This window comes from Microtus pennsylvanicus, chromosome 1 (assembly GCF_037038515.1).
Source record: "Microtus pennsylvanicus isolate mMicPen1 chromosome 1, mMicPen1.hap1, whole genome shotgun sequence".
NCBI classification, from domain to species: domain Eukaryota; kingdom Metazoa; phylum Chordata; class Mammalia; order Rodentia; family Cricetidae; genus Microtus; species Microtus pennsylvanicus.
In genome coordinates, this window is record NC_134579.1 from 126,594,129 (window position 1) to 126,619,400 (window position 25,272).

The 25,272-nt window shown below is 52.7% G+C and overlaps 1 protein-coding gene across 3 annotated transcripts in view; it reads left to right on the plus strand.

The window, feature by feature from the left end:
• The window catches only part of Sez6l (seizure related 6 homolog like), a 163,831-nt gene extending 141,120 nt beyond the window's left edge, over positions 1–22,711 (plus strand). The window contains exons 10-17 of one of the 3 annotated variants that reach the window (XM_075983452.1): positions 514–710; positions 2,849–3,043; positions 5,676–5,867; positions 12,530–12,724; positions 14,442–14,474; positions 16,084–16,195; positions 17,052–17,154; positions 20,020–22,711. In XM_075983452.1, coding sequence (XP_075839567.1) covers positions 514–710; positions 2,849–3,043; positions 5,676–5,867; positions 12,530–12,724; positions 14,442–14,474; positions 16,084–16,195; positions 17,052–17,154; positions 20,020–20,049 — 1,057 coding nt within the window. In that variant the 3' untranslated portion in view covers positions 20,050–22,711. Of the gene's footprint in view, positions 1–513; positions 711–2,848; positions 3,044–5,675; positions 5,868–12,529; positions 12,725–14,441; positions 14,475–16,080; positions 16,196–17,051; positions 17,155–20,019 lie in introns of all 3 variants that reach the window. The other 2 variants (XM_075983445.1, XM_075983462.1) reach the window with 2 other exon arrangements.
• Positions 22,712–25,272: the final 2,561 nt, after the last annotated feature.

A 25,272-nucleotide genomic window follows, 5' to 3' on the forward strand; every position in this document is an offset into this window, starting at 1 on the left:
ACACAGTGGAGAACTCTGCTGATCTGGGGAATAACAAGAAGCAGGTCATTTTCTCCCACGAGCAGGCGGACTGTGGTCAGCAGGGCTTGGAGAACAACACTAGCTTCAGGTGACCTCACTACCTTTGCTCAGCATCTTCTGCATCAAAGAAGAGGGAAAGACCCACGTCACATGCCCAGCTCACCACTGCGCCACAAACAGTGTTGTTAATGGAACAGGGAAGCTGGCTGTAACTGCATGATTTGACTTCATAGTGAGACCCAGATTGGGAGAGCCTTTTTATAGTAAAGATCTCTACCGCTCGTCTGCAGATCAGCTTGTTGTGTTTATGGGAGGGAGCAGTGTGTCCTGCTCCCATTTGCCGTCTGGGACACCTCAGCTCTGCTTTGTAGCCTGGGCCCTAAAACACTGCATGTCTGAGGGAATTCTGTGTCCCTGAAGAGGTGACTTGGTGGTTATGCAGACATACGAGGGGCCCGCAGTGACTCCCTCCTCTTCTCTCTCACCATCAAGCCTGAACCTGAGCAACAGTGACATCCTGACCATCTATGATGGTGATGAGGTTGTGCCCCATGTCCTGGGCCAGTACTTCGGCAACAGCAGCCCTCAGAAGCTGTACTCCTCCACGCCGGACCTCACCATCCAGTTCCACTCAGACCCCGCCGGCCTTATCTTTGGCAAGGGCCAGGGATTTATCATGAACTATATAGGTAGGTATTTCAACCCATGAGTCTTGTTTGTGTTGGAGGGTGGTTGTGCATGGTGATTTCCTATAGGCATGTCTGTGTGGATGCTTCATGGCTGGTGGATCTGTCAGTGACTGGTGTAGCTCTCACATGCGGCCTTAGAGCACGGGCTCTCTAGTCATGAGGACCACGGTTTATATCCTAGCACTGTTATGGAGCGCTCTGTGGCCCTGTGTGAGTCAGCCAGCCACTCCGAGCACGCTCCTCTCGTAGGTGGGAACACTAAGGAAGTGGGTGTAAGTATCTATTAAACAAGGCCTCGTGATGCCAAGGCTTGGGTTTCAGTGGCCGCCAGCTGTGACTCCAGGGTGCACACCCACTTCCCTCTCTTTGCAAGTTCGCAGCTCTCATCTGCTCCACCTTCTGAGCCTGCTCTCCCTATGGACACCCCTTCTTCTAAGTCACTGAACAGGGCAGCTCTGCCTACCCTTCTCCATATGCCTCAGGGCCTGGGCATGCAAGCAGGGTACATCTTCCTGGGTTCTCAGTGTGACTGATGAATTCTTCATAAAACAAAGCCAAAAAGCAACATCTGATCAAATTCAAGGCCAGTTCACATCCCACATTTCATCCCCACCACCACCATCACCACTGCCACTAACAACAACAACAACCCCATCCCCACCACTCCCACCACCATCCCCATCCCCCACTAACATCAATAACCCCTTCCTCATCCCCATCCCCACCAACACCACAACTACAGTACACACAACCACTGAAACAAGTACAGTCACCAAAACCAGCCGCCCCTCATCTACAACCACCACAACACATACACCATATACAGCCACACCACCAGTTCTATGACCACATTCATCACTGCTACCATCACCATCTTCACCATCACCACCCAGAGAGAGAGAGGGAGGGAGGAGAGGAAGAGTTGTTGTCTGGGTCTCCTTGCTCACAGTTAACTAGAGTTAACAAGGGATGGATGTTTTGTGCCTCCATGCTGCCTGCTGGAGAAAAGCAAAACCTCCATTGTCCTAGTAGTGGCCTCTGAAAACCGAAGACTGACCAGTGTAGGCCACTTGGCCATGGCCACCCAGGTAGACATGGTGACAACTAAGTAAATTCTGACTGTGACTCCTGCCACAGAGGGGACAGAGTCCTCCACAAGGTGTGGCATAGCAGCTCTCACTGAGGGTCAGCAGAGCAAACCTTTTTGTCTGAAGGCATTTGACAGAGAAAGCTTGCAGTACTTATTTCTGCTCCCAGCCTGAGCTCGTGCGCTCTCTCTCTCTCTCTCTCTCTCTCTCTCTCTCTCTCTCTCTCTCCTCTCTCCTCTCCTCTCTCTCTCTGTTTCCCTTTCTCTCTCCTCGTCTCCCTTCCCCCTCCCTCTCCCCTTTCCCCTTCCCCTCACAACCCACTAAATAAATATCCAACCTCACTCCGCATGGTGCCCGTGCCTATCATCTCTGTCTCTCACCCGCTGTGGCTCCTCATGGGACCAACTGACCCACTGAGGTCTCTCACCTGCCTCAGGAATCCCTACCACCTGCTGCCCCTCAGGGAACAGAGCTGTTTTATTTTTACCATTACACTCACTCCCTTTCTTCCTTTCCGTCCATGTTCCAGCAGGTGCAGATGAGCCCCAAATCCAGCACTTGGCGGATTTTTTTCAAAGACCTAAAAATAGGGGCCCCTGCTTCCCTCCAGGCAACTCTAGAAGCTATCTCCCTGTCCCCTTCCTTCAGGCAGCTGGAAGAGGTCCTTTCTCCAACTAAAACTGTACTGAAATCCTGGCGGAAACCCCTGCCGACTGCTCAGGGTAGCTTTCCTCAAGCAGCCGAGGCCACTGCTGTCCCCAAGAGCTATAGAATTTCCTCAGGTCTGCGCCATGCAGTCTGATGCAAGCACAGGAAGAGTAACAGCTCTGTAGGAGGAAGAGCAGGTCCCAGCTCAGTGGCACCTCTGGGTGTCCTGGGTTGTGGCAAATGTTCTTCAGCACCGTGCAGCTTGAGCTGAAGAATTTGTGAGTGGTTGCTGTCACTCGTGGTAAGCTGTTGTCTTGCTGTGAACTGATCCTCCACAGTTCAAGTAGCAGCTAACTGCACCGGACTCTGCCCCAAACCTTAGGAAGATGTTTTGTTTTAAAGAGGTGTCACGGAACGACTCCTGCTCAGATTTGCCCGAGATCCAAAATGGCTGGAAAACCACTTCCCACACTGAGCTGGTCAGGGGAGCCCGGATCACCTACCAGTGCGACCCCGGCTACGACATCGTGGGGAGCGACACTCTCACCTGCCAATGGGACCTGAGTTGGAGCAGCGACCCCCCATTTTGTGAAAAAAGTAAGAGTCATTTTTTTCTCTTCCTAAGTCCCTCCCAAGGACACACATCACACGTAATCAACCCTACCTGTTTAAGGTTGGAGCGGTAGGGACTGTGGAGAATGAGAGTCCAGCCAGTGTGGACGTGATGCTGAGTCTTTAAAGTGTCTGTAGAGCCAAGCGAGGCAAGTCAAAGCCATCCGTCCAGTTCTAGGCTTCCTCCACAGGCATTCCCAGGGCGCTCAGAAGGAAGGAGCCTGGCTGCCTGTGCCCCGCCATGAAAGGGGGGTAAGAAAAGCAGGGGCTGCTAGTTCCTTGCTGACGCTCTACTGCCACGGAAGGAGCTGGGCCTTGACACGGCCTCTTCTCCTGGCCAATTTCTCCCCACTTCCTGCATCAAATCCCCAACCCCAACCCTGTTGTGGGGACCTCCAGGTGACATTTCCACAAGATTAGACTCAGAATAACTCAAGAATAACAAGTGTTAGCAGAGGGCAAGGGTGGGCAGCAACAGAGTAGGGAAGGAAAAAAACAGCAACACAGGGAGACCTACTGAGGAGCCATGGTCAGCCACATATATACATGTGACAGCTGTGGTACCCGGCACACTCAGAAGGACCCAGGGAGGTGGAGGGTAGGTGGATGGATGGATGGATGGATGGATGGATGGATGGATGGATGGATGGGTTTATAGATACAGATGGGCCTGGTCTGTACATTGGTCAATACTGACATTTTCTATGTAGGTATTTCTCTACCTCTCTCCATGTATAGATGTCTGCTCATATCTGTCGATAGATATATGTGTGGGAGATATTTTTGTGGCTTCCTAGACATAGATATCTATGCAGATAAGACAGTTATAAACCATATGTTTGATATACAGTGTGTATTATATATACATATATACAAGGTAACTGATGCATAACTATATATGTGGCATATGACTGTGACTATGTCTATATAAAGCTCTATCTAGATGATTCTAGACGGACAGACATACAGACAGGATAGAGGGACAGATGCGGGATGGGTGGACAGACAGATGGCTTACAGGTAGGAATAGCTGCAGAAGGTATTCCACATGGAGGGATGCACACACATAAACTGTCAGTGGCTGAGGAAGGTGGACATCGTCCACACCATTCGGGTGTTCACTTCCTTCCTTTCTAATTAGTTTACTGTTTCCCTTTTATCTGTATCAATTTTCTAATAAAAGTGTAATTGATGCTTGTTTTCTAGCTTTGTTCCTCCCACTCTGGCCACTGCTAGGGATTTCATAGAATGGGTGCTCAGACTGGGTCCTTCCCTCCCCACCGTGCTCAGCCCACATACACACCATGCTCACCCTTCTCAAGTGCTCCCCGCCCATGCTCACCCTCCTCAGTGCTCCCCGCCCATGCTCACCCTCCTCACAGTGCTCCCCGCCCATGCTCATCCTCCTCTTAATGCTCCCCGCCCATGCTTACCCTCCTCAAGTGCTCCCCGCCCATGCTCATCCTCCTCACAGTGCTCCCCGCCCATGCTCACCCTCCTCACAGTGCTCCCCAACCATGCTCATCCTCCTCACAGTGCTCCCCGCCCATGCTCACCCTCCTCACAGTGCTCCCCAACCATGCTCATCCTACTCACAGTGCTCCCCGCCCATGCTCACCCTCCTCACAGTGCTCCCCAACCATGCTCACCCTCCTCAAGTGCTCCCCGCCAATGCTCACCCTCCTCACAGTGCTCCCCGCTTATGCTCACCCTTCTCACAGTGCTCCCCACTCATCCTCTTCTTAATGCTCCCCGCCCATGCTCACCCTCCTCAAGTGCTCCCCGCCCATGCTCACCCTTCTCACAGTGCTCCCCGCTTATGCTCACCCTCCTAACAGTGCTCCCCACTCATCCTCCTCTTAATGCTCCCCACCCATGCTCACCCTCCTCATAGTGTTCCCCACACATGCTCATCCTCCTTACAGTGCTCCCCAACCATGCTCATCCTCCTCACAGTGCTCCCCAACCATGCTCATCCTCCTCATGGTGCTCCCTGCCCATGCTCACCGACCTCATAGTGCTCCCCACCCATGCTCACCCTTCTCACGGTGCTCCCCGCTTATGCTCACCCGCCTCACAATGCTCCCCACCCATGCTCACCCTCCTCACAGTGCTCCCCGCCCATGCTCACCCTCCTCACAGTGCTCCCCGCTTATGCTCACCCTCCTCACAGTGCTCCCCACTCATCCTCCTCTTAATGCTCCCCGCCCATGCTCACCCTCCTCATAGTGTTCCCCACACATGCTCACCCTCCTCAAGTGCTCCCCAACCATGCTCATCCTCCTTACAGTGCTCCCCAACCATGCTCATCCTCCTCACAGTGCTCCCTGCCCATGCTCACCGTCCTCACAGTGCTCCCCGCCCATGATCACCCTCCTCATAGTGCTCCCCGCCCATGCTCATCCTCCTCAGTGATGATTTGATACCTTAGATGTAGGTTTGAGTCCTGGTGGAAACCTTGCGGGAGTTTTCAGTAATACATTATAATTTATTTCTCCTCCCACCTGACCTATATCCCCAAAGGGCAAAGGACTGACGTAAGATGCTCTTGAGATCTCCCCATAAGTCTTGGTGACCCGTGGTGTCACTGTGCATCTGTGTGTTCCTCTCTCCGCAGTTATGTACTGCACCGACCCTGGGGAGGTGGAGCACTCCACCCGCCTCATCTCCGACCCCGTGCTGCTGGTGGGCACCACCATCCAGTACACCTGCAGCCCTGGGTTCGTTCTTGAAGGGAGCTCACTTCTCACCTGCTACAGTCGCGAGACAGGGACTCCCATTTGGACATCCCGCCTGCCCCACTGTGTCTGTGAGTCCTGCGTTCATACTGCGGTCATTGTTTCAGGCTTGCTTCTCCCTCTACCTGCTACCGAGGAGACCGCCCTGGGGGAGGGACCACATTGCGTGTGTTATTACCACCACACACCATGACAGTTGGCACTGGCAGCCACTTATGCAAAGGCTTTCAGGTAAACCCTGAAACTCTGTCAGCCCTCTGCCAGGTTTCCCTCACCTCTCTCTTGTTTTCTCATTAAGAAGAGGGTGTTGGGGCTGGGGAAATGGCTCTGTGGATGCCACACTAGCTTCATTGCTGAGTTTGTGTCCCCAGCTCCCACAGAAATGCGATGAACTAAAGTAGGTGGTGTTAAGTCTTGGTGAGTACTTGGCCAGGCCGAGTTCCACAGGGAGAGTTGGAGGAAGGGAATGCAAGGGTCAGAAAGTGGCCACCACCTAGTTAACAGAGTTCAGTTGCAAGGCCAGGCTTCTGGTGACCCCAGGAATCCTGCCCATGGCAACTATAGACCAGGACAGTGTAACCAGCAGAGAGCTTCGCACGCCATTGAGGTTTGAAGCAGCTGTGTTCCCAGTGCCCATGTCTGGTAGCTCACAACCACCTGTAACTTTAGCTCCAAGAGGTCTGACTTCCTCTTCTGCGCTCTGATGGCCACACTCTGACAAACAGAAATTCAAACAGTCGGCCATACAGGCTGGGAGGTCACCGAGAGGTGTGGGCAGTTGAGACCCCAAATAATACACCTGAGCCTCAGGAGCCTAGGGGAGAACAGAGCCCTGGCAGGGCACAGCTGGTGGCCTGGCTGCTCCTCCAAGGGGAGTCCATTCTGTGACCTGTCAGCCAGGCCTGGCTTCCAAGGACTCCAACAGCAAGAAGCTCCACAAACAGACAAGCACGGAGGCCCTGTTCTGGAGCGGCTGCTCATGGCTCTGCTGTGAGCCTGGCCTTAGTCGGCGCACCAATACCTCAGCTCCTCTGTAGCTGGAAGGAAAAGCCCTGAGGTGTGTCGCTTCTGATAGAGAAGAAAGAGAAAATGAAGTCCTAGAGACCTCACCTCTCCTCTGCTTGTGACCAAGAAGGACCTTGGTCCTCGGGTTCACATGTGTCTGCATATGCAAATTATGGAGCCCAGATTCACAAGGTGTAGAAGCCTTCGTTACTATAACCAGGCCCTTGAGGCAGATTGATTTAGAAAGAAAAAGGGTTCCTTGAACCCCCAGTCATTAGTCCAACAACAGCTGGTCTGATGTACATCTTGACCAGAGTTTGTGCTGAGGCTGAGAGCTGAGGTTAGGGTCCCATCATCCATAATGGAACAGCCGAACGGCCCCTGGACCTCTACCAGGTCCCATCTCCCACAGCACCACCCTGGGGAGCAAGCCCTCACGCATGGACCTCTGAGGGACACACAAATCAGAAGAAGGGGGCAGCCTCCAGAGCCCACAGCATGAGCTCTGGGCCCGCCCAGTGACTCCCAAATGCTCAGATACACCATTCTTGCAACCAAGGCTGCAAAGACACCCTGGGGATGGCCACCAAAGCCCAAAGATCCCCAAGCCTGAGCCTCCCTCCCCTGGGACCAGTGTTCCTGGAAATATCCGTGTCAGGTGCAGGGCTGAGTGGAACTGGCTTCCCTGACACCCATGCTAATGAGCTCACAAGTCATAGCAGGTGTCAGGACACTAGAAAGCTCGGGGAGAACCTGGGGGAGGGGAGAGGGAACGTTCCTTCTCATGGTCGCCTGGGCAGGAGGCTGAAAACGGAATTGAACCAGACTCAGATTGTAGCTCGGCCCCGTCCTCCTTGTCAGACACTGACAAATGAGGTGCCTCAGTTTACCCATCTATAAAATGGCAATGCAGCGAGCTGTTGACAACAGAGGCAAACTTCCCACAAAGCCTGTCTGCACCGGCTGTTGGCTGAGCGACTGTGACAGGTGACCCTGTGGTTCTTTGCCACGGCTGAGAAAGGAAGAAGACAGTCGGACCCGAGTCTCCAGCTCTCCTGAAGACCTGACAAAGCATTTCTGAACCACGTGTGGTGTTTGGTGTTCCTATAGCCCCAGCACTGCTGAGGCAGGAGCATTGCAAGGTCAAGGCCAGCCTGCTCGGCCGAGTGGCAAAACCCTGCCTCCAAACAAGCAAATCTGGCTGAGGGTGTGGCGGTGAGACACAGGAATTTGGTCTTGACTGCTTGGAGACATAGAATGGCTGTCATCTATCCAAAGTGAACATCCAAATACTTCAGACATGAACTCAGTGACAAATTAGCCCATTGGCCATACTGTGATGTCACCTCTTCTCTGCGAACCCAACTAGACTTGCAGTCACCTAGGAGACACACTTCTGGACACATTCACGCTGCATTTCCAGAGAGAAGACGCCGTCACTGATACCATCCCTTGGGCTGAATAAAAAGGGGGGTTCATCTCTCTGTCTCCTAACTGTGTGCACAATGTGACCCACTGCCTCACCCTCCTGCCACCATACGCTCCTCGCCCCATGGACGGCATCCTCAACTGTGAGACAGAATAGACCCGTCCTTCCTGAGCCACGCAGGGATGTGTCGTCACAGCAACCAGGAAACAAGTGACAGATGTAGATTGTACTGGGCCTTTCAGAACAGCGCCAGGCAGCCACACCTGCAATCCCAGCACGCGGGGTCACTCAAGATAGACAATTCCAGGAAGGATTACAGAGAAATCTCCTGGGGTGCTGCTGCCATCTTCTGGTCGGTCATTTCTGGGTACCACAGGGATTGCGTGGGACTTGCCAGGTGTCCCTCTGTTCTGGGAAGATGGAGGCCGGATTCCCCTCAGAGTTTGGCACTGCTGAGCCCCGGGAGAACAGACAGGAACCATCTCACTGCCTCCACTCCAGCTGGCTCCCAGAACAGGCCAGGCACAGTCAGGGTGCCCATCAGCTGTCTACCAAGTGGCACGCACAGTTGGTGGTGGCTGCAGGACCTTAGGCCGACAGGGCCTAGTGAACTTTCTCCACGAGGCTAGCCTCTCGCTTCAGCTGAATAAGCAAACCAGAAAGGTTAGAACCGACGTTTAGCCTGGACAGCACAGCACACTCTGTCCTCTCCTCCCTGGGTGGAGCTAAAGCAGGAAGTTCATGAGTTCAAGGCTAACCTGAGCTACAGTGTGAGACCCTGTCATTAAAAACCAAAGGCTAGGAATGTAATTCACTGGTCAAGTATTTGTTTAGAGTACCTAAGACTCAGAAAATAAACTAAAAACGGAATTAAATTTAAAAGTCCTCCCTCCTACAAGTGCAGGCTCACTCTTCAGGATTTAACAATCCCTCGCTGTGCCTCAGATCCCATCCATGAAAGCTGTAAAGCAAGGAGTCTTGGGGATTTCCCAGGAGGAACTGCGGCATGATTGTGGGTTGACAGCAAGGCTCAGACTATGCCCAGAGCCAAGGGCAGACTTGAAGTCTATGGATGACCTTCGTCTCATGGCACGACAGCATTGGCCAAGTCTGGTCCTCTGAGCCACTCTCAGGAGCTGATTTGAAGGGGACTCTGCACAGGTGACACCCTTCCTCTCTTGGAGGAGGGCTGGCTCTCCAGCACGTGAGACTGCATCTGTCTCCTTCCACATGTGTGTCTAGTGGACTCCCGAGAGCGTGAAGTACACATGGTCTCAAGGGCATGACACTGAGTGACCTGCCCAGTTTCTCTGCAGGTTCCACAGCCAGGCAAGGCTGTAGGAAATGGGTGTGAGTGCCTGCCAGGATGTGCCCACACTATCACTGCCATCTGAGATACACCGTCCAAGATAAGCCTCCAATTGTACGGTGGCCAGGGAGGGCCCTTTCTGCTCAGCCACGTTGTGTTGGTCACTCTGTTAGTTTCTGGCAGAGAAAAGGTTCTAGCCTGGCCCTGTGTTCTGCGGTGTGCCTCCGGCCTCAGCCTTGTGAAGCCAAGCTTGAATTTGTTTTATTTATCTCAGTGAACACTGTGAGGACAAAATGCCATCAAGAAGCAATTTCAAAAGGAAGAGGTTGATCCTGACTTCCAGTGGAGGGGCTGCGATCCAGCGGGGTGGGGGTGGGAGAGGGGAGGGTGGGAGCAGTTAGGTAGACCATCACATCTGTGCTCAGGAAGCAGAGAGAGAACTGAACTGGGAAATGGTGCCAGGCCAGAAAACCTCAAGGCCCGCCCCCAGCGAGGCTTCACCACTTAAAGGTACAGTGACCTTCCCCATCGGTGCTCCAGCCTGGCCACAAGGGCTCAGTCACACGAGCATGTATGCAGGTGACACTTTGCGGTGTCATTCACACGACAGCGTGCCTCATTCTTATGTGCTGGCCTGTGGTAACCATGCAGGATGCAGCTGACTGAAAACCTGGGTCCTGTGACCCAAAGCCGGTGCTGGGCACTGGGGTCCTAAATGAACCCAGTATAATGCTGAGTTCCGGGAGGGGGAGCACTGGAGAAAGCACACACCACACACACTACCACTGGCACCCACCACTACACACGGTGCTGGAGACATTCCTGAGTTCCGGGAGGGGGAGCACTAGAGAAAACACACACACTACCACCGGCACCCACTGCCACGCGCAGTGCTGGAGACATTCCAGAAGCTCCAACGACACTGAAATTCCCAGGGACAGAGCCAGCAAGGGGTCTTTAGATGATGCATCTTACAAAACAAGAGGCAGCACCATTTCAGGCCCTCGCTGTGGGTCACAAGTCTGGGGTCCTTGTAGAGCCCTCAGTCCACACCATGTGGACCCCTGATGGCAGCGCACACCACAGCCAGGTGTCTCACTCGCCACAGCAAGGCTGCATTTTTTTTAGAAAGAAAGAAGTTCCCATCTCAGGCAGTGCTATCATAGGCGTGGTGTCCCAACCCTTCCCAGGTTCACAGCTGAAAGCAAGACTTGGGATCCTGGCCATACTCAGGGGACAGTCCCAGGAGGTGGAGACCACACAGCCATCTCCACTTCTGTCTGTGGAGCTCACCGGTGACAAAGGGAGGGAAAACATGGGGGGGGGGGAGAAAAGAGAGAGGGAGAGAGCATGCATGAAGAGAGAGGAGAGGGCCCTTCACATGGCAAGGTGCTCATGTTTAGTGTGAGGTAGGGGATGAAGTGGCCCTGAGGGGCAGTTAAAAGCAGCTGTCAAATGCTTCCAGGTCCTGTGGGTCTAGACAGGCCAGTTCCCCCCGAGTCCTGGACTAAGGACTGTGGGTTTGAGAAGATGGGTCACACTTGGAAAACGGAAGCCTAGGCTGCAGGCTTGTCTCTGGTCCCTTCTCGCCTGAGGCTTGCTCACCTGCTGATGAAGCTCACTCCCTCTCATTTTCTGAACTGCGGGGCTGCGGGTGCAGGAGGCAACTCCTGAAGCCACCCCTCTTCTCGAGCCAGAGTGAGACCCGCTGGTAGGGCTCTATGGAAACACTGGAACCTGTGTGCATCGTCAATGAGAACATAGCACGGAGTAGCTGATGTCAAGACTGCATACGGATCCTCAAAATTAAAATGGGGCTACCCTGGGACCCAGTGATTATCTTTCTGGGTATCTACCTCCAAAGAACCAGAAGTGGAACTCAGCAGATTCACACAGTCACGGTGACGTCAGCACTGTTCACATTAGCCTACCGTGGAGGTAATCCATGTGTCCATCAATGGGAAGTGGGGACACACGGCATGGGCTGCGTGTTGACAGAACTACTCAGCCGACGCGAAGAGAGGCCTCAAGGACCTTTGCTAAGAGATAGAAGAAGCCTTTCCTCCCAGAGTAGTCACACCTGTGGGAATCCCTGCCTTCCTCGGCTTCACGAAGACAGGGAACAGGAAGCTGGCTTCCAGAAGCTGGCATGAGAGGAAGCCTTGATGCTGGAGATCAGCTGCTCACGGCTAAGGAAGTCGGTAACCTGTGTGAGGATTTTGCCACAATTTAAACTCTTGTAAAAGTTTTCAGGATTTGTGGCGCTGAGCAATATTTGCTGGCTGTCTCCCAAGGACAAATGGTTCACCCAGCAAGTTCCACTCTAGGTCTCCCAGGAATTGGCTGGCGTCGGCAGTACCCAAAATCAGCCACCAGGGGGCAGTATGAGCCTATTGGTTGCGGCCACTTAAGGCTCTTGGCCTTTGATTCCACAGACCAGTCTCTGCAGGACAATTGTCCTGAATAATTTACAGTGTGGGCACTGCAGGGTGGAAGAAGAACACTAAAAACTTGGTGGCCGGTAGCATTAGGGAAAGATTCCTGGAGGAGGAATGTTGAAGGATGGAGACCAGACCTGGACATGCCAGGTGGGCTCTGGAGGAGTGGACAGGCTTTTTAATCAATCACCACCAACTTCCCTCACTTACTGAGTGCCCTCCACACGGTGAGGATGCTTCTCACATCTTACATCCATTGTTCTTTGGAGTCCTGCGGTCGTGTTCCCATTTGCTAAGGAGAAAACGGAAGCTCAGAGAGGGTGTAATACTTTCTAGAGGTCACACAGCTAGTCAGTGAAAGTACTGAGATGTCTAACCCGATCCCACCACCTTAATCATTCTGTGGTGTTCACATGTAGATGTACCCCGAGATGGGAGAGAGCAAGAGGGTGCAGGGGAGGGCCCTGAGAGGGGATGCTGCGGATGGGCTACCCGGACACTGGTACTGAGTCTGAGACAACCTCTCAGAGCCTGTGTCTGGCTTCATTTCAGCTGAGGAGTCCCTGGCATGTGACAATCCAGGGCTGCCTGAGAACGGCTACCAGATCCTGTACAAGAGGCTGTACCTGCCCGGAGAGTCCCTCACCTTCATGTGCTACGAGGGCTTCGAGCTCATGGGCGAAGTGACCATCCGCTGCATTCTGGGACAGCCGTCCCATTGGAGTGGGCCCCTGCCCATCTGTAAAGGTAAAGAGACCTGGGGATCCAGGGTCAGGGCTGGCTGGCCCGGGGAGAAGCTGACAGAGACCTGGGGATCCAGGTCAGGGCTGGCTGGCCCCGGGGAGAAGCTGACAGAGACCTGGGGATCCAGGTCAGGGCTGGCTGGCCCCGGGGAGAAGCTGAGCTTGCTCTGAGGGCGGCCTTTGTGGCCTCGTGGGATCCAAATCCAGTGTGTGCCTGTCCAGTATGTTTTCTTCCTTTGGTTCATACATTTGTTTCTTGAGACAGAGTCTTGCATAGCCCAGGCTAGCCTCAGACTTTCTTTGTAGCCAAGGCTGGCCTTGAACTCGCGAGCCTCCCGGCTTCCACCTCCCAAGTGCTGGGACTGCGGGTGTGTACCGCCACACCCACTCTCAGTTCCTTTTTTGTTACCAGAACAAAATATCTGCGAAGAGAGTTTACAGAGAGTGGAAGTCTGTGTGGTTCAGGCTTGTGAAGGCGGAGAGTCCAGCGCAGTACTGCACCTGGGGGGGTCCGTGCTGCCGATGGCGTGGCAGGACCATCTCATGGTGGGACAGAGAGAGCTTGCCAGCTCCTACAGAGTCACTGAAGCCCAGTCACCGCCCAAAGCCACACCCCCTCAAGCAGCATCAACCTGTAAATCTAGGAATTAATTCTCTACTTGGGGCACATTTGGAGTGCTGCAACTAGCTAGCTTCTTAGCCAGGGTTAGTGTCACTGCTCGGTGGTGATCAGTTAATCCCGATGTAATCGGGGGTCCTGGAACCTGCCAGAGTAGCCTGGCTGCTATCCGTGCAGTCTTCCCATGTAAACCTTCACTTCCAGGCTCTGCCTCCAAGAGTGCCCTGGTCCGGGCAGTTCAGTGCTTGGCCAGCATAGTGACTTTGGTGACAGAGCGCAGCTATCACCCTGTTACCTTGAATCTCAGGGCTTTATAAGAAATATGAGCTTGTGAAAATAATTTTACAAGGAATGCAGAACCCAGCCAATAAATACAGGGACAGACGCAGTGCACAAGCTGAGCCGGTGGCGGGGTCTCGAGTCACACCTCTTAGAAACAACATAAAAAAACCCCATGAGGGCCGGGCGGTGGTGGCGCACGCCTTTAATCCCAGCACTTGGGAGGCAGAGGCAGGCGGATCTCTGTGAGTTCGAGACCAGCCTGGTCTACAGAGCTAGTTCCAGGACAGGCTCCAAAACCACAGAGAAACCCTGTCTCGGAAAAAAAAAAAAAGACCCCATGAAGAGGCCAATAGTCAGAGGTGGGGACCAGCAACTGAATGTTCAAGGCCAGCACAAGAGGCTGTGTCAAAGGGGGGGGGCACATGAAAGCAGCTGATGCTCAGAGTGTGTGACGGAGGAGCCCTGCAGCTCTCTGCACCACCGGCTCCTCTGTAAGATGTTGGTGATAAGCTGCACTCACATGTGCTGCAGTAGGCTGGCCAGGGGTGGGTGGGAGTGTGCAAGACTTGCTCTGGGCACAAACAGAACACAGCATGTGCCATCACTATCCATGATGCCGGGGTCCTTGCCCGTCTCTCCTCTCACCGTCTTCGGGGATGCTGTGGAGGGAACCATCCTGCCTGGCACCAGCAGCAGCACCCTCACCCTGTGCACCCTGGGCTTTCCCATGTTCCCCCCACCACCACCACCACATCAGCTTCTTCTTATGCAAATGGCGGACTCCCTTGGTGTTGATGCCACTTCCTGCTTTCTGTTTCAGTTAACCAAGGCAGTTTCGAACACGCACTGGAAGGTGAGTTTCACTTTATCTTGAAAGTTCCAGTACATGGATGGCTGTAGTTAGCTTTCCCTGGGGCCTCCAGAAGTAGCTGCTAGGACTCGGCAGTTAAGAGCGTGCTGCTCTCCCAAAGGATCTAAGTTCTGTTCCCAACACCCATGGCAGGTGGCTAACAACCACCTGTAACTCCAACTCTGGGGGGCTCCAACGCCCTCTTCTGGCTTCCATGAGCAACTGCACTCACTTGGCACATACACACACAGGGATTTGCGGTGGCAATGCAGCCAGAGAAGCCTGACAAGCCCAGGCCCTGCCAGCCAGCTTCTGACCCACAGGTGCTGTGGAGATCAAAACAGCCTCACTTCACACCCCAGGAAGAGCATCCTCCAGTCGCTGGTGAAAGGGCTGCCTGGAGCATCCAGAGCCCTGACTGCGCTCCCTGGCAACCCCCCTCTCCCTTTTCTGGTACCTTGCTTTGTGGGGCAGGTGACAGACAAGATGACAACAGGGAGCCAGGCTCTGTCGTTTTTTAGGTTCTTTCCTTTCTTCCTTGTCTTAGTCACTTGTCTCCCTGCTATGACGCCCAACAAAGGCCGCTTGAGGGAGGAAGTGCTTGGCTTACCAGTCCGGTTTCTGTTTGTCCTGAGAGGAGAGGCATGGAGGCAGGAGAATGAGGCAGCTACTTGCATGGCACCCACAGTCAGGAAGAGGGATGAGCACCGATGCTCGGCTCACTTTCTCCTTGGGATTCCGTGAGGGACAGCAGCCCATGGGATGGAGTCTCCCCACCTCACTTAGACCTCTCCAGATATCTTACACCAGGCGTGTGCCTCCTGATGCAGTCAGGGCCGCAGTGAAGATGAATCCCACACACATGCAGCAGTCATGCCTGCGCCGTGTGAGTGCAGTGCAGCGCAGTGCAGCACCGAGCACACAGATGACGATGACCTGCTGTCTCTAGCACCATTAGCATCGTGCTGACGACACGCTGTGGAGTTACGGGTCATTAGCTGATGTTCACTTTGAGCGGGACAAAGATAATTGTTGGGAGGATAATGGGTCAGCTGTTCCTGGGAAGCAGGGTGCCCCCATGGGATCTCTCTGCCTGGGAATCACAGAGGGTCGAGCTTCTAGGAACAAGTGCTCCCAGCCCCCAAGATATCTACCATGGTCCGTGCAGTTGCCACATGCATTGGGGGCAATGTGAGGCTGGGCAATTGCACTGTCCCCACCGCCCCGATGGCATCCCACTGGCAAGCTTTAGAAGGGGCTCCAGCCTGGTGCAGCTGCTCACAGGTGACCAGAGAGGAAGGCAAGCTTGTTCCTGAACTGTATCCAAGTCGCCCCTGAGCTGAAGTTTAACCAGACTTCCGCCCTCTTCTCAGCCCTCCAATGGACCTGGCATGGCCAGGGTTCAAGCTGGTTCTCAGCTGCCCTCTGGCCACCAGGGGCCCCCTAGCCAAGGTCAGCAGCCTGGCCTCTGCTCACTGCCTCTGTCCCTCCGTGCCCCTCCAGTGTCCGAGGCTGTGGGATGTCAGGGGGTGGGGCACCCCCTTGAGAGTCAGGTTCCCCGTGGGTGTGGAGCTGGTGGGAAAGGAGCCTCAGTGGCTTGTGTGCTCAGTAGCAGAAGCGGCAGCAGAGTCCTCGCTGGAGGGCGGGAACATGGCGCTGGCCATCTTCATTCCGGTCCTTCTCATCTCCTTGCTGCTGGGAGGAGCCTACATCTACGTCACGAGGTAGGTGGGGTGTGCGGCTGTGACTCTGCATCTCTAGGGCCTCAGGATCTCTGCCAGGCTCTTGGATGTAGCGACCTCATGTGACGTGGGATGCTACGGTCAGTCAGAAAGCGTCTTGGTGCCTCTCGGTTCCTCCGTTAGCTCTGTCACTTAGCAAATGCACAGTCGTGGTCAATGGTCCCAGGGGTTGGTCCTGGGTGCTGAAGGTCACAGCACTTGCCCTTGATGGACAGAAACTGTGTCCAGAACAGTCATAGGCACTGTTCACACGATCATAGAGCTACCCCTGTGTGCCAGCAGCCTCTGGGCTCTGAGAACATCCCAGTGAGCAAAACAGATGCCAGTGAGGAAAAGCAACTGATCTCCAAAGCACAAAAGGAAAGCAACTATTAGATCGTTGACAAACAGAAGAAAGCCTGGAAGGGAGAGGGAAGGCAGAGGTTGTGTGTTTGGGTAGAGTGGTGTAGGAGCAGCTGCAATGAGTAGCGCTTTTCAACAAACTATGAAGTGAAGTGAACTGGGAGGTGAGCAGGCAGAGAGTGAGTGAGAGCCCTATAGACCCCATCCGCTCACTCTGACATGCGTGGTGAGGCGTGGTCCAAAGAGGCAGGGGAGTGTAAAGAGACACAGAAATTACTTCACAAGTCAAAGCAATTGGGCTCCTCCTTCCAGGGAGAAAGCTGACAAGACTGGCTTGCTCCAGCCCTGTGTGGTGCGGAGTTGGGGTCCTTGCCCTCAGTGGGACTCCCACCTGCTCAGTGCCGCGTCCACGTACCCCTTGCCCTTCGCAGAAACTCGTGCAGAGCCTTGGGCGCAGCAGGGCAAGGATGCTCAAGCTCCGCTGTCTCCCCTGCAGGTGCCGACAGTACTCCAGCCTCCGCCTGCCCCTCATGTACTCCCACCCCTACAGCCAGATCACCGTGGAAACTGAGTTCGACAACCCCATCTATGAGACTGGGGTAAGTGGTGTTACTGCTCTCCTGGAGCTCCCCCCCCTTGAACACAGCACTGCCAGCAGAGAGACCACCGAGAGTCCTGCCTCATCCCTACCAAATCCCTGTACTCAGCAGGTTGCTTGGAGAAGCCAGCTCTGTTCACCAGTGGTTAGAGCCAAGCTGGGGCATCGGAGACAGTTTCTGCATCTCAAAGCAGAATGAACCATTCTGCACCTTGCAGTGCAGGCTCCTGTGGGACAGCTGATGCCTCAGAGACAGGCATATGACCTGAGAAAGTGTTCCCTGGTTGGGGGGATGTATAGCTCAATAAAAACAATTTTTAAAAAGCGTTTGCTGACCTCCCTGTCAGGAAAATCCCACAGAGCACTCTCCTGTGAACCTGGATGGCACAGATCACTCCCTCAGGAGTCAAACTAGAGATGCAGGGAACGCTGCAGCCTCTCGTGACTTGTGTTTTGTTTTGTTTTATGTGTGGGTGGTATTTTAAAAAGTTGAAAGTCGGACTTTTTTTGGTTTTTCAAGACAGGGTTTCACTGTAGCTTTTTGGAGCCTGTCCTAGAACTCTCTCTGTAGACCAGACTGGCCTCGAAGTCACAGAGATCCACCTGCCTCTGCTTCCCGAGTGCTGGGATCAAAGGCGTGCACCACCACTGCCCGTGACTTGTGTTTTAAGTCCACTTGTATGAGTAGGGTGAGCAGTGTAAACCCAGGGAGCGATGTTCAGGCAGGCAATGGCAGGAGTTCCCTGTCCTCTTGGGCATTGGGCAGGCACACCTGCATGTGATGGGCTTGTGCACCTGGTATGGTGGGTGACTATGTCCACACTAGGCAATGGACTCCTCAGCTCGTACAGAACCTACCAGCATCACCAGGAATTGCAGGTGTGGTTGTAAAACTGGCTACAGGTGTGATCTCTCACTCCAGTGAGCTCCAAAGCCTGGCAGAGCACACAGGCCTGCATCAACACTGGTGTGTGGTGTATCACACGACAGGCATGTGATCCTCAGACGCTACCCTGTGACTCATGAGGATGAGAGATCAAAGTGACTTGGACAAGACTGTACCCAGCCAGGAGGAAGGCGGCCAGCTTGACTTGACATCCTGCACCCTCTTGCTCTCCTGCCTCGATCAAACATGTCTGATTATGATTAATTACCACTCTGAAGGAGCATGACAAGCTAGCCAGTTTCTGTGACTGCATGATGGGGACACTTGAAAGGACCCCTGAAACCCTTTTTGAAGAAGTAAAGCTGAGATATAGGTGCGTGTATAGTTAGATGGTGACTGCAGAAAATGCAGATGGGACATGTGAAATGGTCCAAGGGTGCACACGGGGAGCCGCCAGGCTTGGGGTTTGTGACAGCGCTACCCTCAGGTCACCGTGTCATGACATGTAATTCTCCCTTGCCCGTACTGACCTGGCCTCATGGCTCCCCCTTTGATCTCCTATATGTAATATCTCGTGTATAAACACTGCTTTGGGGCTCACAAGCCATAGCCACAGGTTCGCCAAGACTTGGCCAGGGAACGATGCACACACCCTGGCTTCCATGGTTGCTTACGGCAAGTTGGGCAGGGAGGCTTGTGGATAGTAACTGGAAAAAGCAAGTCTGTCAACAAACATGAACGAGCTTGGAAATGAGCCAGAGTTGGCCTGACCATCCTGTGACCTCTGACTGGTCCCTTGGGTGTTGTAGGAGTTCTCTGTATAGGGTGTTTTGTTCCTGGAGCCTAGGGAGGCCTTCCAGTCATCTGGTCTTGGCTGCTCTTGTGTCTGTCTTGATGCCTCTGGAATCCCCCATTCAGCCCTGCCTGGGCCGTGGGAACCGTCTTACATTCTGCCCATGATACTTCCCATCCGCTAGGAAGGTTGATGTAACCGCCATAGCTGTGTTAGCCTAGCAGAAAGTGAGTGTCATTTCCAAGGTGGAACCTGTGATCTCATTGGCTCCTGACCCTCACCCCTAGGACTGGCTCAGGGAGCAGTGAAGAAAGGCAACCAGCCAGGCTAGAGAGATGGCTCAGTGGTTAAGAGCACTGGTTGCTTTACCAGAGGTCCCGAGTTCAATTCTCAGCAACCACATGGTGGATCACAACCATCTGTAATGAGATCTGGCGCCCTCTTATGGTGTGTAGGCATACATGGAGGGAGAATATTGTATGCATAATAAATAAATAAATCTTTTAAAAAAAAAGAAAAAGAAAAAAAAGAAAGGCAACCAGCCACACTGGTGGAGACAACATTCAAAGGATGGATTCATGTTGATTTGGGGAGAGGGAGGGATTCCACATTCCTTGGTCTGCCTGTGAAGTGGGAGGTGCTAGCATCAGTGGGGCGGGACTCCTAGAGGACCAGCTGCTGTGGGCTCTGTGCTTGTCCTTGGTCACAGTGTTGGTGAGAGCCAGACCCCAGAAAATGCCACAGTAAACACACAGACATGCACACACACGAACACATACACGCACACACACATGCACACACGCGCGCACACACATACATGCACACACACGCACACACATACACGTACACACATGTACACACACGCACACATACACACACATGCACGCACACACAGACACATACATGCACACATACACATATGCACACACATACACGCACACTCACGCACACACGCACACACAGACACATACACACATGCACACACATGCACACACACGCACACACATATGCACACACAGACACATACATGCACACACACATTTGTAATAGTGAATGGACAGAGCAGAACAGACTACATTGCAGGGCCACCAGGCCAAGGCCAGGGTCACAGGAGGGATTCCCTGGACAACTTGGGCTGTTCCTCTGCCACTGAGGATCTGACCCATCTGTACCACTCTGTCCCACAGGAAACGAGAGAGTATGAAGTTTCCATCTAACAAGAGTTGCCCTGGAAAGGGGGACTTGAGAGATGGACATGCAGACACGGACCGTCGGGACCTCCTCGAACATCCATCAGAGACCTCGTGGCACTGGGCTGCAGCCATCTTTTCCTCTACACTTTTGATTCAAAGATTCACTGTTTCTTCGCACTATTTACTATATTTAAAATTGAAGGAATTGAAATCGGTGAATTTGGTACACTGGGGCTGCAGCCAAGGTCACACAACAGCCTCCATTCCCAAGGCAAACATCAGCAGGTAACAGCACAGCGGCGAGCAGGTCCGGTTGGATCAGCAGTGCCTCACTTCGGCTGCACCACCCTGTATGGTCTTCAGCAGCAGGCCATGGCGTACTTGGTACAAACAGGAGCCCCAGGGTTGTCAGAATGTCTCTTGCAGGGCTGCCTTGGAGGAATTTAAGCCTGAGTACTTAAGCCCAGTTATTTCTCCTCCAAAACAAAACCCATGTCCTCTTCTCCCATTTTAAAAGTGTTTGAAAGTTTGGGCCCACCCTTTCCATCCCACAGCCTCCAAAGGCAGCAAAGATTTGCTAAGCATTCTCTGGGCTCAAGCAACACTGGACAGGTGAGAAAATGGCCTCTTTCTTAAAAAGGGATAAGCCCCAAGGAGGACTGTCAGGGAGGAGGCACAGGGATCTTGGGGAAGGGGACTCCAAAGAGGGATGGATGCCAGGTGAGCTGTGACTGGAACCCACCTCTGCTGGCAGGGTCTCCCTGAGGCTAGGGTCATGAATCCACTGGCAGCTTGGACTCCAGAGTCACAGGATCTGCTGTGGGGTATCCTGACCTCAAAGCCAGGGATCAGCTCTGACTCTCACCTGGAGTTTTAGACTGTCTGGACCTTTGCCCTAGGTGGGACTTACGTACATAAGATGTTACCTCCAGCTTCCCTTGTTCTCACGTGCCCCTTGGCAGGGAAGGTGCTGAGTTAGAGAGTCCTCCCTGGCCTCTGCGGCTCTGAGTCGGGGAACGGCATCAGGGCCCCAGCAGAGGCCGTGTGTACAGAGTGGGGTGGAAACCACAGGAGAACAAGGCCCAAGACCCAGATTGAACCTCAGTAAAGACAGTGTTTCCAATGGCAGGCCCTCCTTAGCTTTCAGGGTCCTCAGAACCCCAATCCAGGGCAGCCAGAGGCCATGGCTCTCCAGAAGTTGGTTTTCTAAGTACAGTGATGAAGAAAGGTGTAGGGGTTAGGTGCTGGGGGGAACAGGAGGTATGAGGGGCAGTGATCATGTGCGGACCATGTGGTGACCAGGAGGGGCTCATCTTCCTTCAGGAAAGCCCCCTGCATGTATATGCCTGACTGCTGTGTCTGGGGGTTTCTGGCCACAGTGGAACCAGAGGAGAAACCATGCAGGCTCTAGGGAGCAGGGATTCTTTGGGAAAGACCCCACCTGTGAATAATGTGACCTTTCTCCCAGAGGCAGAACCTATTTGAGATGCTTCCATCCCCAGCCCTGGTCACCCGGGAACTCTGTCCTTGCTGTTTCATTTCTGTCTGCTCTATGGCCCTGGGAAAACTAAGCACTCGACTTCTGTAAGGTCTGACCATGTGTGAGGCCCTTCTAACCTGCTCCTCAAAGCTGACCAGGTCATGACTGGACATTTCTTGACTACTGGGTTGGATAAAAAAAAAAATGTTGCTTTCTTTTTTTGCAGAATACCAATGTCTTAGTTTTGTCTTGGTGGTACAGTCTCTGTAATCATGGTTTGAAATGTGTTCTAGCCTAGAGGTGAATCATGCGCACTCACAATGTACAGCGATTGAAAGGACATGTTGGTGTCTTTATTTTTAAATACCTGACTATGTATTTGTAACATGTAAAGGTTTGAAGCAAAAACAAAAACAAAAAAAAACAGTTCTACCAGTGCCGAATATATACAAGGCATCTCATCACGGCCCATCCCTGTCTGTTTTTACAAGAAGGAAATTTGAAACCATGGGGATTAAATAGTTTTGAACTGGATACACTCGTGAGCCCTCCCACAAGCAGTAACCTGTTCTGACGTCAGTGGGGAAACACGTTTACAAGGCGCAGGCTTCCTGAATGTGGGCATCCTTCATGCTGATGACGCAGGCTGCACCTGTCAGCATTACCTGTGCTTTCACGTGCAGAGCCCCTCCCTCTTCTGCCGGGAGCTCATCTTCCCCCCTCAGCTTCCTTTGTGGTAAACTCACTTTGCCAGCATAAGTATTCTGAACTCTGTCTGGGGGCCATCTTTCCAAGTGATCCCACCCCGAGCCTTTGAAACCAGCTCTTTTGAGAGTTCACAAACCTCAGGAGACAACTCTGGAGACCCACACACAGCCCTGGAGAAAGAGAAAGGTTACAGCCAGAATGGTGGCACCACGGGGACTCCGACGAACCATGGATAGTTTCAGAGACCATAGGCAAAACGACCTCTCCTTTGGGCATGACCTTTCTGCGTCTTTGCTGAGGCCCAGTGAGATGGCACTCCACGTCCGGTCCTGTGCGGCACTCAGCACCCGCAGAGGTGGGCGTCTTCTTGGATGCTTGCTTTTTCATTTATCATCAAACAGAATAATAAAAAAGCAAACTTTCTAAGCTAGAAAACTGAAATGAAGTCATTTTCCACTTTGTATATATTGCTGCTAATAAAACAGATATAAAAGAGTGGTGGATGTGGATTTTGTTCCCAAGGCTCTAGGGTGACACCAAGGGCCATGTTTCCAGCTTCTGAGGATTGGGGTGAGGTACTTCAGATGCTGAGGTAAGACTTACCCTCTCTACAGTGCCTATAGGCCATGTTTAAGGGATGTTTAGAGCAAGACCTATCTGAGGGAATTGCTACCAACACAGCCAGGACTTCAGTCTCAGGCAATCTCGACAAAAGCTGTGGAGACTGCAGGTTCAACATCAATATGTTTGCTCATCTCCTGTTCTGTGGGGAGTCTTTTTCTGGCTTGAAGTGGCCCTTTTTATGCAGTCTTTTCATAGCTGAGGGGAGTAGAGAGAGGAAAGGAGGGAGGGGCAGAAGGAGGAGGGGAGCTGGTCCCAAGAAAATCCATCCCAGTAGACCCCAAGACTCAGGCATGATCTGCTTCCTTCAGGCCTAGAGGCCCCCAGGGTAGGACAGCATCACCCCCATGGCTCTGCAACAGGCTACCCTATTCCCACACTCTCTGGCTCTGGGTACCAAAGGAGAAAGCAGAGTTAATGGACCAGGGCCAGTGATGTGGTTCAGTGGTAAAGGTGTTTGCCACCAAGCCTGATGACTTGAGTGTGATCCTGGGCCCCACAAGGTTGGAGAAAGCTAACTCTAGCTCTCCTCTGACGTCCTCGTGCATGGTGTGTGTCTCACACACATAGCAAACAAGCACACCAAAATAAGTGTAATTTAATATTTTTTATTCAGTAGACCAAAAGAGTCAAAGCCATCCGTGAAGATACACGTTTTCTTTTCCTGTAATAATGTATTTGAATACTAGATAATTTTCAAATGTGTTACCAGATCATTTCTAAGGTGGAAAAATGGAGTGGGGGGGGGGGGGGGAGACATGTTCCTGAATTCCAGCAGGGGGAGACAGAGGCAGGATTATTAACTCAAGTCTGTCCTGGGCTACATAGTAAGACTGTATCTCAAGAAAACAAACCAAACAAAAGTTTCCAAAGATTACAAAGTTTTCAGTTCATGTATCTGAACTAGTAGACTTTCTCAGTAAACATGAATAAAGAGATGTGTTTGTTCCTCTATCAGCAATGTCTGTGTGTGTTGTGTGTTGTCTGTTCCCTTGTTGAGACAGGGTCTCAGCCATGAGTCACAGGGAACGCTGCCCTCAGACTGAGTTGTGGTTGGTTCCATTCACATCAGTTCTGCTGCAGTTTCCCAGTCTGCCTCAGTGATGGGCTTGCTCCCCTACACTCTACACAGCAAGGCTCTCTAGAGCTGAAAGGATGGGGCAGACAGCAGTCTAGAAGAGTGAGCACCCGGTGTCCTGAGGAGGAGGCAGATGGACGGCGGCTCCAGGTCCGATCACCTTTCTCTCTACTCTAACCCAGTCAGGTGCCTTGGAGCACAGCAGGCCCTGTGTGGAAGCAACTGCAGGGCAGCGGCAGAAGTGAGAACACAGTGGGCAGGGGAGAGGCTGCGCTCCTCCACCCGAGCACAGATCTGAGGGTAACTGCATGAGCCAGCATTGCAAGCATGAGCCAGCATCGCAGGAGCTATCTGCAGACAGAGGACAGAGGGGGCCCTAGGGGATCCTGGACATGGGGAGGACAGGAGCACTGTTCACAGAGCCCACCAGATTTTCAGATTTTTTTCCCCTATTAACTTTCATCCAGAGTTTCTCACATTTCTTTGATACACATGTGTATGTGTGCATGTTCGTGTGAGCATTTGTGCACGCAGAGGCCAGAGGGCAAACCCAGTTGTCATCCTCCGAACCCCATACATTCATTTGAGACAGGGTCTCTTCTTGGTCTGGAGTTCACCAAGCCCCACGAATCCTCCTCTTTCTGCCTTCTCAGTGCTAAGTATCGCCTGATTATCCCAGACTTGCCTAAAACTTACAGCAATTCTCCTGCCTCCTCATCCTAAGTGCTGGAGTGACAGGTGAGTCACTCACATGCCTATAAAGAGATTTTTTTTTTGCTCCAGGAGGAAGGAGTGCATGGGCAGCCTCACTATCCAGATATTTAAACCAGGAGTCACAGACCTACCTGTGTATGTGTGTGTGTGTGTGTCTTAGGCACGGTTACTATTGCTGCAGTGAAAACACCATGACCAAGAGCAAGTTGGGGAGGAAAGGATTTATCTGGCTTACACTTCCATATTGCTGTTCATCACCAAAGGAAGTCAGGACAGAAACTCAAGCAGAGCAGGAACCTGGAGGCAGGAGCTGATGCAGAGGCCTTGGAGGATGCTACTTGGGCTTGTTCCTCATGGCTTGCTCAGCCTACTTTCTTGGTTTTGTTTTTCTTCTTTTTTAAATATGTATTTATTTATTATGTATACAGCATTCCTTCCACGTATGCCTGCAGGCCAGAAGAGGGCACCAGACCCCATTACAGATGGTTGTGAGGCACCATATGGTTACTAGGAATTGAACTCAGGACCTTTGGAAGAACAGTCAGTGCTCTTAACCTCTGAGCCATCTCTCCAGCCCCTTGTTTTTGTTTTTTGAGACAGGATTTCTCTGTGGTTTTGGAGCCTGTCCTGGAACTAGCTCTTGTAG